Source organism: Felis catus, chromosome A1 (assembly GCF_018350175.1).
Source record: "Felis catus isolate Fca126 chromosome A1, F.catus_Fca126_mat1.0, whole genome shotgun sequence".
NCBI classification, from domain to species: Eukaryota; Metazoa; Chordata; class Mammalia; order Carnivora; family Felidae; genus Felis; species Felis catus.
This window is the reverse complement of record NC_058368.1, coordinates 105,472,795-105,489,235: the sequence shown is the minus strand read 5'-3', so window position 1 is coordinate 105,489,235 and position 16,441 is coordinate 105,472,795. Positions and strand designations below refer to the sequence as shown.

At 44.2% G+C, this 16,441-nt stretch overlaps 1 protein-coding gene across 2 annotated transcripts in view; it reads right to left on the bottom strand.

Moving 5' to 3' along the window:
• Positions 1–12,541, bottom strand: part of SLC12A2 (solute carrier family 12 member 2) — a 107,703-nt gene extending 95,162 nt beyond the window's left edge. For both annotated transcript variants that reach the window (XM_011283447.3, XM_023254763.2), the window contains exon 1: positions 11,660–12,541. In XM_011283447.3, the coding sequence (XP_011281749.3) occupies positions 11,660–12,391 (732 nt within the window). In that variant the 5' untranslated portion in view covers positions 12,392–12,541. The remainder of the gene's footprint in view (positions 1–11,659) is intronic.
• Positions 12,542–16,441: the final 3,900 nt, after the last annotated feature.

Sequence of the window (16,441 nt, the reverse complement as noted above, 5' to 3'; positions counted from 1 at the left end):
TCCTTTATTGTTGTTGTTCTGTTTAATTAAGAGATCAGCTTTTCTCTCTCTTTTTTTTTTTTTTTTTTTTTTTGGTCAGCAAATGTTCCAAATAATTGGGATTAACTCACAGTCAAGTAATTTTTCCAAGCCTACAAATTTACACAATTGTATATTATTATTTCTAGAAATTTACAGATAAACCAATGCTGGAAGTAATTTATCATAAAACTTAATTTCTAAAATAGAAAGACTGAGTGTTTATGTCTAAAACCATTAGGTCCTATAAAAGAGAAAGTAGTATGTAGGCCCCACTACTCCACATGAACCCTTCAGGATTCAGACTTATCACTTAGTACTTATAATACCTCTGATTTCCCTACAGGATTTTATTATTTTTTAATATTTTATTGATTTTTGAGAGAGAGACAGAGTAGAAGCAGGGGAGGGGTAGAGAGAGAGGGAGACAGAGAATCTGAAAAAGGCTCCACGCTGTGAGCTGTCAGCACAGAGCCTGATGCAGGGCTCAAACTCGTGAACCAGGAGATCATGACCTGAGCCAAAGTCGGACGGTTAACCTATTGAGCCACCCAAGTGCCCCAGGATTTTATTTTATTTACTTTTGAGAGACACAGAGACAGACAGAAAGGCAGACACACACACACACACAGAGACAGAGAGAGACAGAGAGAGACAGAGAACAAGCGGGGGAGGGGCAGAGAGAAGGAGATCCCAGGCAGGCTCCAGGCTCTGAGCTTTCAGCACAAAGCCTGCCACCGGGCTCTAACCAATGAACTGTGAGATCATGACTGAGCTGAAGTCAGAAGAAGCTTTACCTACTGAGCCACCCAGGCGCCCTTCCCTACAGGATTTTAAGAGGCCACTTATAAAGCAATATACATGTCGGCCCTAATACCTCACAGGTAAGCTTTTGTTAATGTTTCCAGGTATGTATAAACAGCCATCTATCACTTACTGGCTAAGAGACTTCAGCAAGTTCTATTAGCCTCTGAGTTTGTCTATTGATAAATTACCTGGTTTGGAAGTTAATTGTGCTCAGACTACAGAAAGCTCCTGAAACACGACAGATACCCAATAACTGGTAACTTAATGCAATTCAGTACATGTTATTGAAGGGTTAAAGGGGGATCTTGGGAGTAGTACCCTTATCGTATATAAGGGTATTTTAAAGTTGAGTATCATCAGCACATCAAAAAAATAACAATGTACTACTGTCATAGGCATAACCAAAGTGTAAGACTCTCAACATGCTCTGGGACACTGGTTCTTAAACCTGGCTCTCTGGGAAACACCAGGAAAGCTTTTTAAAAATTTTGGAAGAAAGGAGTCTGTAGTTTTTCTCCAGGGGATTCTTATTTAGAAATCACTGGTTCAGAAGAAAAGGAGAGGAAGGCAAAGACCCAGTTTCAACAAGATTCAGCCTCACCAAGTATCAGTTGTGTTGACTTTAGACAAACCAGACCTTGCAAAATGAGACTGCTACTTCAAGATCTTCTTAAAACTTACCTCCTCCAAAGATAGATTTGAAGACCAAATACAGATATGTAAGTTAAGAGTGCTTTGGAAACCTTAACACTTTATACAATATTAAGAAATTCCTTATAACCTTTCCAATTAAAGACCCAGATTTTCAGTCTCAGATGGAAATGGGAAGTTTCCACTGTTCAACAAACACTTCATGGAGGGCCTAATATGTCTAAACACCTTTATATGAGGAAGGATCCCATGCAAAATTACAAGAAAATTTGACTTTAATAATTAAAAAATTTTTTTAATGTTTATTTTTGAGAGAGAATGCAAGTGGGTTAGGAGCAGAGACAGAGGCAGACACAGAATCCGAAGCAGGCTCCATGCTCTGAGCTTTCAGCACAGAGCCTGATGTGGGGCTCGAACTCATGAGCTGTGGAGATCATGACCTAAGCTGAAGTTGGACACTCAACCGAGTGAGCCACCCAGGCACCCCTGACTTTAGTTATTTTAAACTAGGCTATTTAATATGGAAGAAAAGAAAGGAGAAATGAAGGAAGAAAAAAAGTCCTATTAAGTATTACTTCCCTTGATAGCATGTTCTAATGGATCTCTCTGTAATGAAGCAAATTTTCCAGCTCTCCAGCTGCCCATTTGGGTAGCCATTAGCCACATGTGGGTATTCAAGCACATAAAAGGTAGCTCTAGTAACTGAAAAACTGAATTTTAAACTTAAGTTTAGATTTAGTTTCACAGCCACATAGGACTACTGGTTACACTAGCAGAAAGCATAGCCCTACAACATTAAAAAATTTAGGTCTTTTGGGAGGTATGTACGGATAGGGAAAGGCAGAGGAAACAAAACCTTAGTTAAGATTCCATTTATAACAAACTTCCTCAGGGGCGACTGGCTGGTTCAGTCAGCAGAGCATAGGGCTCTTGATCTTGGGGTTAGAAGTTTGAGCTCCATTTGGGTATGCAGATTACTGACAATTAGATCTTAAAAACAAAACAAAACAAAACAAAACAAAAAAAACAAACCTTTCTTATATTTAATTTTTAAAATTTTTATTTTTTAATGTTTATTTATTTTTGAGACAGAGACAGAATGTGAGTGGGGGAGGGGCAGAGAGAAAGGTGGACACAAGTATCTGAAGCAGGCATGAAGCTCAGCATGAGCTGTCAGCACAGAGCCCGATGCTGGGCTCGACTCACAAAATGCGAGATCATGACCTACCGAATGAGCCTTCCAGGCACCCTTCTTATAATTTTTTTTAAAAGACTTTCCACTAGAAAAAGATATACATTCATACAATAATACTGAGGATTCCAAATCTCTCCTACATTATCTTCAATGAACTTAAAAACAACTGTCATGGGTATTTGAAAATGAAAACAATCACCGAAATAACAAAGAACTTATACAGTATTAAAATACAGGATCCTGGAATTAACACCAACTTAAAGTCAGAATATTTGCTCCAAGTTCCAACCCTGGCTCAGGTAGTTACAAGTCCTAGGATTTTGGACAGGTTACTTACCGGCCTCTTTGGCTTCTTAAACTCCCAATATGCATATTGGAGTAATTTGCCTGTCAAATGTCCTTTAGAGATTCTAAATAACAAATATAAGGTGTGTCAAAGAGTATAAGATTCTTTTGTATTCCATTAATTTACAAAGAATGAGTTCTCTATTTCAAAATGTATTGGTTCAGGGCATGCTACAGTCAAAACTATATAAAAGGTACTAGAAACACATAATGATAAGTAGCCACAGACATAGTTTGCTTCTCAGGGAGCCTGAAGTCAACTCATGCCAATTCAAATAACCACATTAATAAATATACTATTATTACATGATATAAAGGCTCTCAGGGAAGAAGCGTTTTGTCCCAGCTAGAGGATAAAAGCTTCCTCTCTGAGGAAACAGGATGGAAGTGAAATCTTAAAACTGAAAAGTTAACAATGCATGTATGGAGGAGAAGGGAGGAAGAGATCTTGGACAATATTATATACCAAGGCCCTATGGCCAAAGGAAATACTGTGCCACCGAGTAACTGAAACAGTGAGGAAGAGGTAAGCCAGACACGGACAATGAGGTGCTAGTTTTAAGCCAAGGGATAATAACATATCCTTTTTGTTTTAAAACTACTCTAGGTACAACAGTGTTGGGAGTGCACAGTGAATAGGGGAAATCCAGTTATTAGGTTACAGGGGGACATGCTACAGTTTGGTTTAGGATGGGAACAGTGAAGATGAAAAGAATATTTAGGAAATAAAGGGGATAGAAAGCACTTGGTGATAACCTCAATGAGGGAGGATGAAAAAAAGTATCAAGGATGACTCACTCATATACTTCTCACCTGTGTAACACGATGAATAGTGGTACCATCCATGGAGACATAGGGCATACTGGAAGATGCCTGGGTCGTTTTGCTTTTGGAATGGGAGGGAGAAAATCCTAAGTGTGTGAGTACAGGGTGTCCTTCAGATAAGAAGCAAAAATATCCCATAGTCACTGGATGTCCTGAATGCACTAAAGAGATGTGGGTAGGACACAAAATTTGGGGATTCATTAGCCTACAGATGATACAGCATAGGGAAAGAAAAAGGAAAACAGAAGAAGAAGAAAAGGCAGAATCAAGCCTTGAGGAAGGCCAATTTGGACATGATGGAGACTGCCTAAGACCCTGTGCTCAAAGAGCCAGAAAGGGAGAAAAGTTAAAAGGCAAAGTGGTGTTACAAAGTCCAAAGAAGGGCAAAGAAGAGCTCAAGAGAAAATCAAATTCTGCTGGAAGGCTGAATGCTGAGGAGGTGGGGGTGAGGGGAGGTTTTCTGGACATGGTAATAGGATGGAGGTCACCGGTCACTTTAACAAGAACTATTTAAATAAAATGATAGCACAGAAGCCATAGCACAGCAGGTGGTCAGGGTCCTCACAGGTCCTTTAAATCTCCACTGGAAAAATCAAGCCTACCCTACAAAGTCACCTACCCTCCACAAAACCCCAAAATGACTTATATAGTTAACTCTGTTAGAAACCACACTGTTGAAGGAACTAAGTGACACCAAAACAAAGAACCATCTCAGATGTTTCTATGATTCTCAACCTAGATGAATGTCTCATTAGTCAATGTTGAAAAACAGCATAGTGTAAATTTAAAGCAAGGAAATTTGAGAGCCCAAGGGCACTACAAATCACCTGTCATAATTAGCTTCTGCAGAGACAACATTCCACTAAGCTGTTTTTGCTTTTTAGATTTTTCCCACCTTCTAATTAGAAAACCCCAAGTTCTCTATCAGTACCAGTTTTTCGTAACAGCTTTTAGACAGCACTGATACAGATTCTAGTAAAAAAATCACAGGATAAAGGAGTCAGTGGCAGATGACAGCTTTCATATTTTAAATAAGAAAACACTGATATGTTTTTAACTTCAATTATTTTAAGTTGTTTTCATTGTTGTCCATCCCTCACTCCTTTGTTGCCCACTCTTTGTACTCTGCTGTATACTCTTTCTGAACAACTACTGATTCATGGCTTGACCTAAAATTTGAAGTATAAAAGCACATTTTTAAGCTACAAATTAAAACCCATTTTTAAGTACTATTATTTCACAAAGTAGAGGCTGTCATTTTGTTAGTGCCTGCCCCATGGTAGAAATAATTTGCCCAATGAAACCAACTCTTGAATCCACCTCCCAAACCTGCTCTTTCCACAATCTTCCTCATCTCAAGTATCAACTCCATTCCAAACAGGGAACAAACCCTAGCATTAATCTTTCCACACACCCGTCATCCAAACCATCAGCAAATCCCAACAATTGTATCTTTTAAATATACCTAGCACCTTAACACCTGTCATCACCTCAAACACCATTACTTTAGGTTTGCTCCTCACAACTGCTCTGACCTCCTCTCCTCTCCCTTTTTCCTCCAGTACTGCTGCCTTCTCGTATCTCAATCACCCCGGACACACTTCCACCTCAGGGTCATGGGGATGTTCACTCATCTGCCTAGATTGCTCTTCTACCCCAAGTACCTGCAAGGGGTGATCCCTCATCTAGAGTCTGTTCGTGCCTCAGAGAAGCCCTCTCTGACCACCCTTATAAAGCATTACCCCAGCCATCACCACCTTTAATTTTTCTGCACAGTAATTACATCTGACCCATTTGCTTATTTTCTCCTAACACTAGAATGAAAGCTCCATGACTTGTCTCTGTTCATGGCTGTATCTCCAGCACTTAAAACAGTGCTGTTGCTGCTGGTGCTCAGTAAGGATTTGTTGAACAACTAAATCCATATTCATTTCACTTCAGCAAGGTATCAATAGGATTACTACTGGAAACATTCCAAACACATATATGAAACATGGAGTTAAAATTTATTTAAAGGGCACCTGGGTGGTTCAGTTGATTAAGTGTCCAACTCTTGATTTCCTGAGTTTAAGCCCTGTGTTGGATTCTGCCCTGGCAAATTCTTACGATCCTCATGTTTGGGATTCTCGCTCGCTCTCTCTCTCTCTCTCTCTCTCTGCCTCTCCACCTCCCCTACTTGTACTCTCTATCTCTCAAATTAAATAAATACATTAAAAAAATTATTTGAAACAAACACACTCAACACCAAAGAACCAAGAGGGCTGCCTGGGTAGCTTAGTCAGTTAAGCATCTGACTTCAGCTGAGGTCATGATCTCATGATTGTGTGTTCGACCCCTGCATCAGGCTCTGTACTGAATCTCAGAGCCTGGAGCCTTCTTTGGATTCTGTGTCTCCCCCTCTGTCTCTGCCCCTCCCGTTTGTCCTTTCTCTCTCAAAAAATAAAATATACGTTAAAAACAAAAAACCAAAAAAACAACACATGTCCCCCTCAAGTCCCCTCCAGTCTCATGGGATTGGGAAGACATCAATTATGATAGCAATGTACAGTTCTGCCACACTTTAAATCCCAAAGTTTATCTTTCCTTCTACCCAGGCAGGGTAGACAACCTGGGGGACTGTGTACAGTATTATGGAAAAACCAGCTTTCACTTCAGGTGGCTTGGGTTAAGCAGGGTAGAGCCCCTGGCAAAAGTGTAAAGTCTCTCAAGTTTGACTTTGCCATGTGCAAATATTTCTTATCAGGTTCCCACCTTTATTCAGTCCTGGCACTCTCCTACCCGCCCTCCCTTCCCAGGATGTGACCCATTCTTGTTCCTTCAGGAACCTTCAAGGACGCAAGCTATGTACTGAAGTAGTTAGTAGTGTGTGGAATTTCTTGTCCAAGAATCAATGCAACCCACTCAGAGAAGCAGCTACACGAGTATGTGGAGATAACATACTGTATGATGTTCTACGTAAATTCCTTGTTAAGAAGGAAGAACTACCTACCCTGATACATTCAATGAACAAATGTTTATTAAGTACCTATTCTCTGTATGGAGATAAATGAGACACAGGCCCATATCCTATGAAAGCGACAGTCATGTTCATCAATAATCACATTTTCACAAGCATTCCTCCTCATATCTCTCAGTTATATAATCATTCCACTTTAAGGAAATCAGGGCAGAGGGATGATGTTGGTTATCTCCAACCTGTCCCCCTCAACATCCCTGTCATCTCACAGCACGTCTGGGGAACAGGAAGGCAGAAGAGATCATAGTAAGAGATAAGAGCTACTTACTATTTCTAAGCCTTAGAGTGAGAAATCCCTGGGAGTGATTTCCAGTTGTATCACTTTCTATGAGTAGCAGTAAGTAATTTCTTCAGCTTCTGTGAACCCATTTTATCACGAATAACATGTGTAAGAACTGCTTCTGACGCAACGTATGAAAAATGAGTAAGCTCCGGGAGACATAAAAGATACTAAATGTAGTTCCTCCTCTTCTTATTAGGGAAAAAGGCTGTAACAGAGAGGCCATATGCAAAGTCTTGACATCCAACCACCAAAGGCTCTCAAGCTTTGACTAAGGACTACTGTGCAAAGGTAATTCTACCTTTAGAACTCTTTTAATAATGCTTTAAATCCAGTAGAAGCTATTATGGATTGTCTACCACCCAACTTGTCTACATTTGATCATCATGTTGTCCATCTGTAAGTGAAGTTGCCCATCAAATGCTTATTTGTTTGCCTTTCACTTTTAAATTTCTTCTTGTAGGGGCAAGAATCACTACTTTGGATTCATTTTTTGAAACACATTAAAAAAAAAATCAATTCCTGGCATCAGCACTGAAGAGTTTCTGGCATCTTTAAAACTCTTCTCTCAGCTTCCCTGACATTGCTATCCTGGCTATTTCTCACCAGCCTAGCAGCTCCTTCTCAGTTCCCCTTGCTCTCGTCTCCTCAACTTCTAACAGACTTACACATTCCCTATTCCCAACCCCAGACCCTATTTCCTTTTTTTTTTTTTTAATGTTTATTTATTTTTGAGAGAGAAAGAGAGAAACTGTGCACATGCACCTGCACGGGAGAGGGGCAGAAGAGGGAGACAGAGTACCCCAAGCAGGCTCCATGCTGACAGCAGAGCCGGATGTGGGGCTCGAATCCACAAACCGTGAGATCACGACTTAAGCCAAAGGTGGACACTTAACGGACTGAGCCACCCAGGCGCCCCTCCCCGACTCGAATTCTTTTCTGTTATCCTCCCACTCTACTGAAGTCATTTCAAGTCCATGACTTCAGCGCGTGCGTGCGCGTTCTCTCTCTCTCTGTATATAGACACACATATATATTTTTGTTGTATATGCACACGTATATACACATGTATATACATACACATACATGTACACATACCTGCGTGTGTATGTACATATGTGTATCTACATACATATACATAAAGTTTATGTAGATATAACATGTATTCAGCCCCCCTCCCTCAATATGACTCTTGGGCTAATTATCTTACCAGCTCAAGATACTACTCAAAACACAATTCTCTCTTTCCCCTCTCATATCTAGTCCTTCCCCTGGGTTGGCCACCTCAGGCAATGGTGGCACCATCTACACAGTTGCTCAAGTCCAAAATCGGGGAATCCGCTTCTCTTTCACTCCCATATCCAATCCACCTGCATGCAACTCATTCTGCCACCAACTGTTATTATCTGTAACTCAGTAATAGCTTGGGTCTCCCTGCTTCCACTGTTGCCCCTGCCAATCCATTCTTTATCCAGCAGCCAGAGATGTTCAAACCAAACAGATCATGTTGCTACCTCACGAAAAATCCTTCAAGAACCTACCACTGTATCTATAATAAAATCTTCTACTGGCCTCTTGATAGTTCTTTGGACACACCACTCTCTTCCCCTCACTATATTCACATATACTGTTCCCTAGGCCTGGAATGCTGTTCTGCCCTATCATTAACTTACCCTCTAGGTTTTAGCTTGATGTCACATTTCTTGAAAACAAGCCTTCCCAACTCCAATATGATCAGGTCCCATTATATCCTTACTAGACCCTACATCTTTCTTACATAGCACTGCAAATAAAGTTGGTAAAACTATGTTATTTGTGCAACTATTTGGTTACGGTATATCTAGGCACAATATTTGTTTTGCTGACCACTGCATCAACCCACAGTACCAATAGCCAGGTGGCCAATACCTAACAAACTCCTGTCTCCAATAAATATTTGATAAATGGAAAAACTCATGAGTCCTGGCTCTACAATGGCTGCATAAGACAGCAAGATGCAGCATGAATATTTATTTCACTTCATTTGGATTTTTAGGGAAAAAACGTTTAAGTCACAGTGGTGGGCAAAGAAAGGAATTCAAGTGGAAGACTGAGAATATAGTTCTTTCTCCTAATAAGGATCTAGAGTTCTTGTCTTTTACTTCTTTTGTCCTGCTATAGAACATGGCACAGAGTTAGATCCAGTTAAGGTAGGTTCTTAAGCACTCAGTGACCAAAGCAGCCTACAGGACACTGATCAAGTGCTAGAATTCAATGTTACAGAATTCTAAATATTATGATTCATTGAGGGCTAGAAGTTTAGAAGAGATTTTATGCACGTAAAAGTAAATCTAGACTGGGTGATGAACAACCTCTTGGGATCTAATCAAACTATGTTATAACCCCTTTCCTGCCCTCCTTCAACAGTGGTATATCTCTATATCCACATCTGTATTCCTTAATGTGACATGTTTCTTAAGTCCATTTCCTAATTTCTAAACAAAATTATCTTCCATAGGAGATTCTATGCTTAGTTAACCTAACATACCTTTTTCACCGACCATAAAGGAACCAAGGGGCAGAAGGTAAAAACAAAAACAAACAAGAACTATAAACAACTCATTATACCACCTGTTGCATAAATGAACTATGAACGTAACATTTTATATACTATATTCATCTAATAAAGTAGAAATTAAGAGAATCCTAGAGTTTATGTACTTTCTGAAGGACCAACATGTATCAAATAATAACTATACTAGCCACTATTTTCCAGGCACTGAACACGGGCCTTGATGTTCATTTCTTTCTAATCTTCAAAATGAAGTCTTCAAAATAAGCAGGAGAGGAGGCTGAAAAAGTTGAGTGGTTTCTTCAACCACACAGCTAACAATACAGGTGTTCTTTTTAAGACACTGTAAACTGATCAAAAGCTCCCCAACACAAACCCTCAAGTTTTGGAGAACTCGAAGTGCTTTGCTATTCAGACAATTTTATAGGATGCTTACAAGTCCAAGGTCTCTAACATACTTCCATTTAAAAACCCTTTTTAACACTTATGGGTAAATTTAGACTGCTTTACTACTAAACTACTCAGCTTTGGTGTTATCTGAAATACAGCTTTATGATTTTTTAAATAATAAAAATGCTGTAATAAAAGAGAAATTACCACCTACACATCTACTTTACAAAGATGTATAGTTTTGAAAGGGTAAAAATATAAATTTGAAAGAGAGTATAGAAGTATAAGTGTTTTAAAAATCATTTTTCTTCTGATATGACAAAATACCAGAATGGAATAACAGGAGTAGTATTATCGAAAGCTAAATGATGTCAGGCGTTTAAAGAGTCACTAAGCTCTAAGGATTGGGACCTCTGTAATTATTTCAAACTGTATGAATGTTACATTATCAAACACTAAGACAAGTATAGTCTTGTATGAAATGACTCTATGAGATCAAATAATCACATCCAAAAAAAATTACATACTTTCTGTATTTAAACTTTTCCACATTTGCATTCACAATATCTCATCGATGTAATCATTATATACTTGTTAAAGTGGAAATCAAGTAATCCGAACTCATAAAAGTTAAATATTAATCAAATCTCAAAGTGTTGAGGTTATCTCAAAATAATAATATTGGGCCCTGAAGAAATAAAAATCATATGTGGCCATAAAAAACAGAATTGCAGACATCAATAGACCTTATAGGGATGGTTTTCTGTTCGCTAAGTGTAACCAGTTACGCAGGACCCCAGAAGTTATGGACATCCTTCACAGAAAAAAACCAATTCTCTTGTTTCTCGTTCTCAGTTTCTTTCTCTGCCGTCCCCCTATTTTGGACTTTGCGTTCCCCCGACTCCCGGTTATCTTTATATAGTCCTCTCCAAAAATTTATGTAATAAAAAACAGATTTATGCCATTATCAGAAACAGCATATCTCAATATCTGTATAATCCTTTGCATAGTCAAGATAGCAGGTTTCAGCTTTAATAATTCATAGACTATAATAAACACATCCGGTTAAGATTCTCCCTTCAAACACTAGCGTTCCCACTCTCGAGACCCCTAGTGGGTGTACATAAGCCATACACTACAACCTTTAAAAAGGGCGCAGATGGTAGGTGCTCTCCCCTCTCTCCCCAGAGACATCCTCACCTAAACCTCCTCGCACATTCCCTTTAAGAAGCCCACAAGCACAACTGTCATTCAGAGGGATGGTGACTGTTACAGCGCGGGTGAGAAAAAGTATACAGGAGACACAGGAGTGGATGGTGAAGGTTGTTACACGCAGCCTCTCTTCCATTACCTAACTAGCTTAACCCGCTGCAAACTTTTATGAGATTAAGTTACATTCCTCTGCAATTCCACCCTTGACAGCTGAATGCTGAGAAGCCAACGGAGTCGTGCACGTCCATTCCCGCCACCTCACCCGTGGCCAGCCGGCGGCCACATCCCCCCGGTCAAGGAGGACCAGTGGTTGGGGAAAGAGGGAGGGCTGGTGAGAGGGATGCAGGGAGAGGGGCCGGGAGAGCTCACCTTTTCAAGCTCATCATGGAGCTCAGCCAAGCTGGGCCGGAGTAGCTTCTCGCCCAGCTGCGCCGCGGTGTGCCGGTAGTGATCGATCCTAGGCACGGCGTCCATGGTGTTGTGGCCGAAGGTGCGCAGGTAGTAAGTGTTGGTGTGGGTGTCATAGTAGTAGTGCTGGTGGTGCCCACTGCCGCCGCCGCCGCCCGAGTGCAAGCTACTGCCCTCGCTCAGCACCGTGTCCCCGCCGTTCTGGAAGCTCACGTTGGGCCCTTCGCCTCCGACCCCCGCCGCATCCGACAGGCTCTCATCGGCGGATGAGGAGGCAGCCGGGTCCACGAAGTTTACGCGGAAGCGGCCCTTGGCTTCCTCGCTGCCTTTGCCTGGTGCGCTTTCGCCGCTAGCTTTCCCGTCCGCTGCGGTCTCCTTGCCCCCAGACCCGGCACCAGCCGCCGCGGCCGCCGCAGCCCGCCCGGCGTTCTCGGAAACCAGGTCCACCTGGAAGCGGCTCTGACTCGGGGTGGGCCCCAGAGGTCTGCCCAGTCCGTCCCCAGCCGCCGCGGCGCCCTCCCCGCGGACCCCGCCGCCGCCCCGGCTCGCGGCCGCAGCATCCTCGGACGCTGAGGGCACGGCCGTGCCAGGCAGGTCCACCGCGGCGGCGGCCAGCGCGGCAGCTGGCGGCGTCTCACCGACCCCGGGAAGCCTCGGGGCGCCGGAGGAGGGCGCCGTGGGCCCCGGTTCCATCGCCGCCCGACCCCCGGCAGACTGAGAGAGCCTGGCGGACGTCGCGGGCTGCAAGCCCTCCGCGCCCCCCGCCGGCGGTGCCTGCGGCCACGACGCCAGGTGACGGAATTGCTCGCCCCTCCACCCGCCAGTCGCCGCCGCTAGCCCGGACCGGCACAAACGCCGCCGGCAGCCGAGTCGGCGCGCGAGTGCAGTGGGCGCGGGGCGGGCCCCGCTGTTTAAAGCCTCGGCGGGGCCGCAGCGGTGGCGGCTCCGGCTGCAGCACGCGGGAGGCGGGGTCGGCTGCTCCTCCGCCCCTCAGCCCGCCCACCCGCGGTCCCGCAGCGTCGCGCGGCGGACGCTCACTCGGCGTCCCGGCCCTCCCGGGTTTCGGCGAGACCCCACGCGAGAGCTGCCTGCGCGAGGATCGCCTCCGTCCAGTCCGCGCCGGGCCTCGGGCAGCGCGAGCAGCACCGGCAGCGCGCTCAAGGAGCAGGCGCGGCGGCGCACCGCCTTACCGCCGTCACCGGGATCTCCGCGCCGCTACCTCCTCTTCCGTCGCCCTCCTCCCACCCCTCCACCTCCTTCCCCCGCCCCCTCTGCGGCGAAGAGGAGAGGGCCCCCGGCCGCCTCCCTCTCTCCCCGCCCCTGGGGCTGCACGTCAATGGGCCGGCAGCCCAGGCCTCGGCGGAGCAGCCTGCGGACGGCGTCCGGCCCGGCGGTTGAAGGGGCGGCCGAGTCCTGCTTCGGCGCACGCCGATTGCTGATGCTCCCGCGGCAGTTGCCACCACAGCAGCGGCTCCAGGAGCGCTCTCTCTCTCTCTTCGATTTCTCTCTCTCTCTCTGTCTCTCTTTTTTTTTTTAAGTTCTGAGCTCGCAGTACTTGGGCTGCGCCGGCGAGATCTCGCGAGATGCGGCAGGGCCGCTTCACCTCAGGCGTGTGGTACCCGAGGCGGTGCTAGAGCTGCCGGCCGCCCCCCGCTCCCGTGGGTGATGCCGGGGGCTTTCCCGTCGGGCCCGCAGGTGCTTCCGGAGTGGCCGCCGAGGGGCGCCCCGAGGCGAGGTCCGCTCGCTGCTCCGGCCCGCCGCGACTGCCGGCCCTCACCCCAGGCCTGAGCCTTAGGGGGAGGCAGGATTTCCTCTGTGCAGCTTTTGAGGCGGTCGACTCCCCGCCTGGCCGCGTTAGATTTGCATAACCAGAAACTCATTCCAGTGGAGATGCAGTGGGTGTGTCCACGCTTCGATGACACCTTTATTTTAAAAGCTGTGATGTTTGAAGGTGAGAAGGGAGCTTAGTGGTGATACGTTACCGTTTCGAGGCGATTCTTAACTTGAGGCATTTCCAGAAAGAAAAGGAAGCTCAGCTCGGAAGTGAATACACAGAAGTAACTAACTGTAGAGCAGTGACTAACCGTGGAGCGCTCACCGGGAACTTTGGGCTTGGTTTAGGTTGTGAGGAATTCCTGTTTTCCTCCTCTCCTCCGCAAGCCTGGTTTCTCTTCTGTGAAATGTACAGGAATATCGTGATTTTGCAACTTTCTTAGCAGCAGAATCTATTTTTAACCTAAATTCTATCCCCAGCCCCACGTAAAAGCAGCTAACAGCAACGAATGGTTTCTTCGATCCCCTGTCTTTTATTTATGCTTGTGTATTTAAAATTTTATCTCTGGGGATAAACACCATCCTTCGCTGAACCCTGAAAACATGACCAAAGAGCCGTGGAGCTTGCAGGGTTCTTTGGAAATGCTGTGAAGAAAGTTGGCAACCAGGGAGCTTTCAAGAAATTGTGATACCCATGATCTTATCTGACCTTTGCACCTTTTCTTCTACATTTATTATTTCTGTTGTAAAAAATGGAGACAGGAAGGAACCACTTTTGAATCCTGTAGCCACAGTTTTTAAAGTCCTTCTTGAGCTTTAGCGATAGTAGGAGAAAACCAGAAGAGGCCAGAAAAATCAGGCAGTCCTTAAAGCTGTGCAGTTTCTACAAGGGCATGGCTGCCTTAGTAGCAGATCTGTGTGGTAGGGATGCTAATTTGGTAGCTCTTGGGATTCCTTATTCATTGAGCTGAACAAATGGTAAGCACCTACTATGCGGTGCTCCGTATTTTGAGGGTGTGACAGTGAGCAAAGCAGACAGTCGCTTCTCATGGAAATCGTAGTCTCCCTTGGGAGAGAGAGAGGCAGTAAAGACAAATAGATAAAACGTATAGCAAGCGAGTAGCGAGTGCAGAGGAAGGAGAATGGGATATGTGTGTGAGATGGAGGTGGCAAAATTTGTCATGGAAGGGCCCCACTGAGAAGGCGACATGTGAATGATGGAGTTCTATGTATATTTGGGGAAATACTGTTGCAGGGAGAAGAAAAGCAAAGACCGAAAGGTGAGACTATTCCTGACATGTTCATGGAATTAGATACAGCCCAGTGTGGCAAAAGCTGTTTGAAGGGATGGGAAGAATCAAAGGCAATTGTGTTGGAGAGTTTAGGGGTTGGAAGCAGGATAGACCAGAATGGACCCCTCCCCCCCCCCCCATTGGCTCTTGGAAGGACTTTGGCTTTTAATTTGAGTGAGATGGTATATTGGTTTGGACTGGCATAACACAGTACCATAGATTGGGTTGCTTAAATAACAGAAATTTATTTCCTTACAGTTCTGGAAGCTAGAAAGTCTAGGATCAGGGTGCTAGTATGGGCAGCTTCTGGTAAGGGCTTTCTTCCTGGCTTACAGACCTTACAGTCTTTTCACTGTGTCCTCACTTGGTGGATAGAGAACTCTGGTGTCTCTTCCTATAAGGGGACCATTTTCATCTAATCAGTGCTCCACCTTTATGACCTCATTTAATTTTAATCATTTTCAAAAGGCACTATCTCCAATACAGTTAGCTGAATTAGGGCTCTCACATATGGATTTGGGTGGGAAGGTCACTTTAGTTCCTGTGGCAAGTTATTAGAGTGTCTGAGTTGAGGAATGACATGATTTGACATATATTTAAGACATGAACCTAACTGCCTTGTAAATATACAAGAAGGTAAGTGGTGGGGCCAAAGAAAGAAACAAGGAGATGTTAAGAGGCAACTCAGCAATCCAAGAGGTGATGGTATGGCTTGGCCATAATGGGTAGTAGTGAAAATGGGGGTGGGAGGGAAGTGGTTGAATTAGGGAAGCAATAGAATTTTTTGGTAGATGTGGAGGGTGAAAGGGAATCCACCTTTGGCCTGAGCAACTGAAAGAATCACGTTGTTATTTTCTGAGATGGAGGAAATGGTGAATAGAGCAGGGTTGGGTAGGAGGCATATCGGGAGCTCAGTCTGAGATATCCATTGGAGGAAACAAATACATGTATAGCAATTCATAGTAGTCACTCATAGAAATGTGTAATTGCAAGCTGAGAAGTTCTAGGACAGAGAGGAACATAGTACAATGAGAATGCAAAATACGGGGGCCAGACTTAGTGAGGGAGGAAGTGACTTTTCAGCTGAGGTCTGAAGGGTGAGAACTTGCAGGAGTGGGGGGAGGGGTTCAAAAAAGAGTAATATTGTGGGCAAAAGCCCTCACGGACTCAACGTGGCCTAAGGAGCTTGAGGCCAGTTTGGTTAAAGCATGGAGATTAAGAGACAAGAGTGATAAGAGATGACTCTATTCTAAAAGCCCTATACAACCATTAAGGGGTTTCCAGGGAGGCAGAGGGCGACATGACCAGATTTAAATTTATTAAAAGTCTCTCTAGTGATTTTGTGGCAGAAGATTGTGGAGAGGGGCAAGAATAAGAAAGGATACAATTTCAGTAATCTAGGCAGAAAATGATAGCAGTACCACTAGCTAACGTTTATACGGAACTTGTCCTAGATTCTGTGCTCAACTCTGCATTCATAATCTTATTTCATTCTTACAGCAACACTATGAAGAAAATCCTAGCATTGCCCCCATTTTACAGATGAAAAACTTGCTTAAGGGAAAAAAAATGGTTAAGTAACTTGTCTGAGGTCACTCAGCCAAAATGCATATTTGAATTCAGGGAGATGTCTTCACTAATCAAGCTTTGCTCGTTTGGATTGTGTGGGATGCACGGG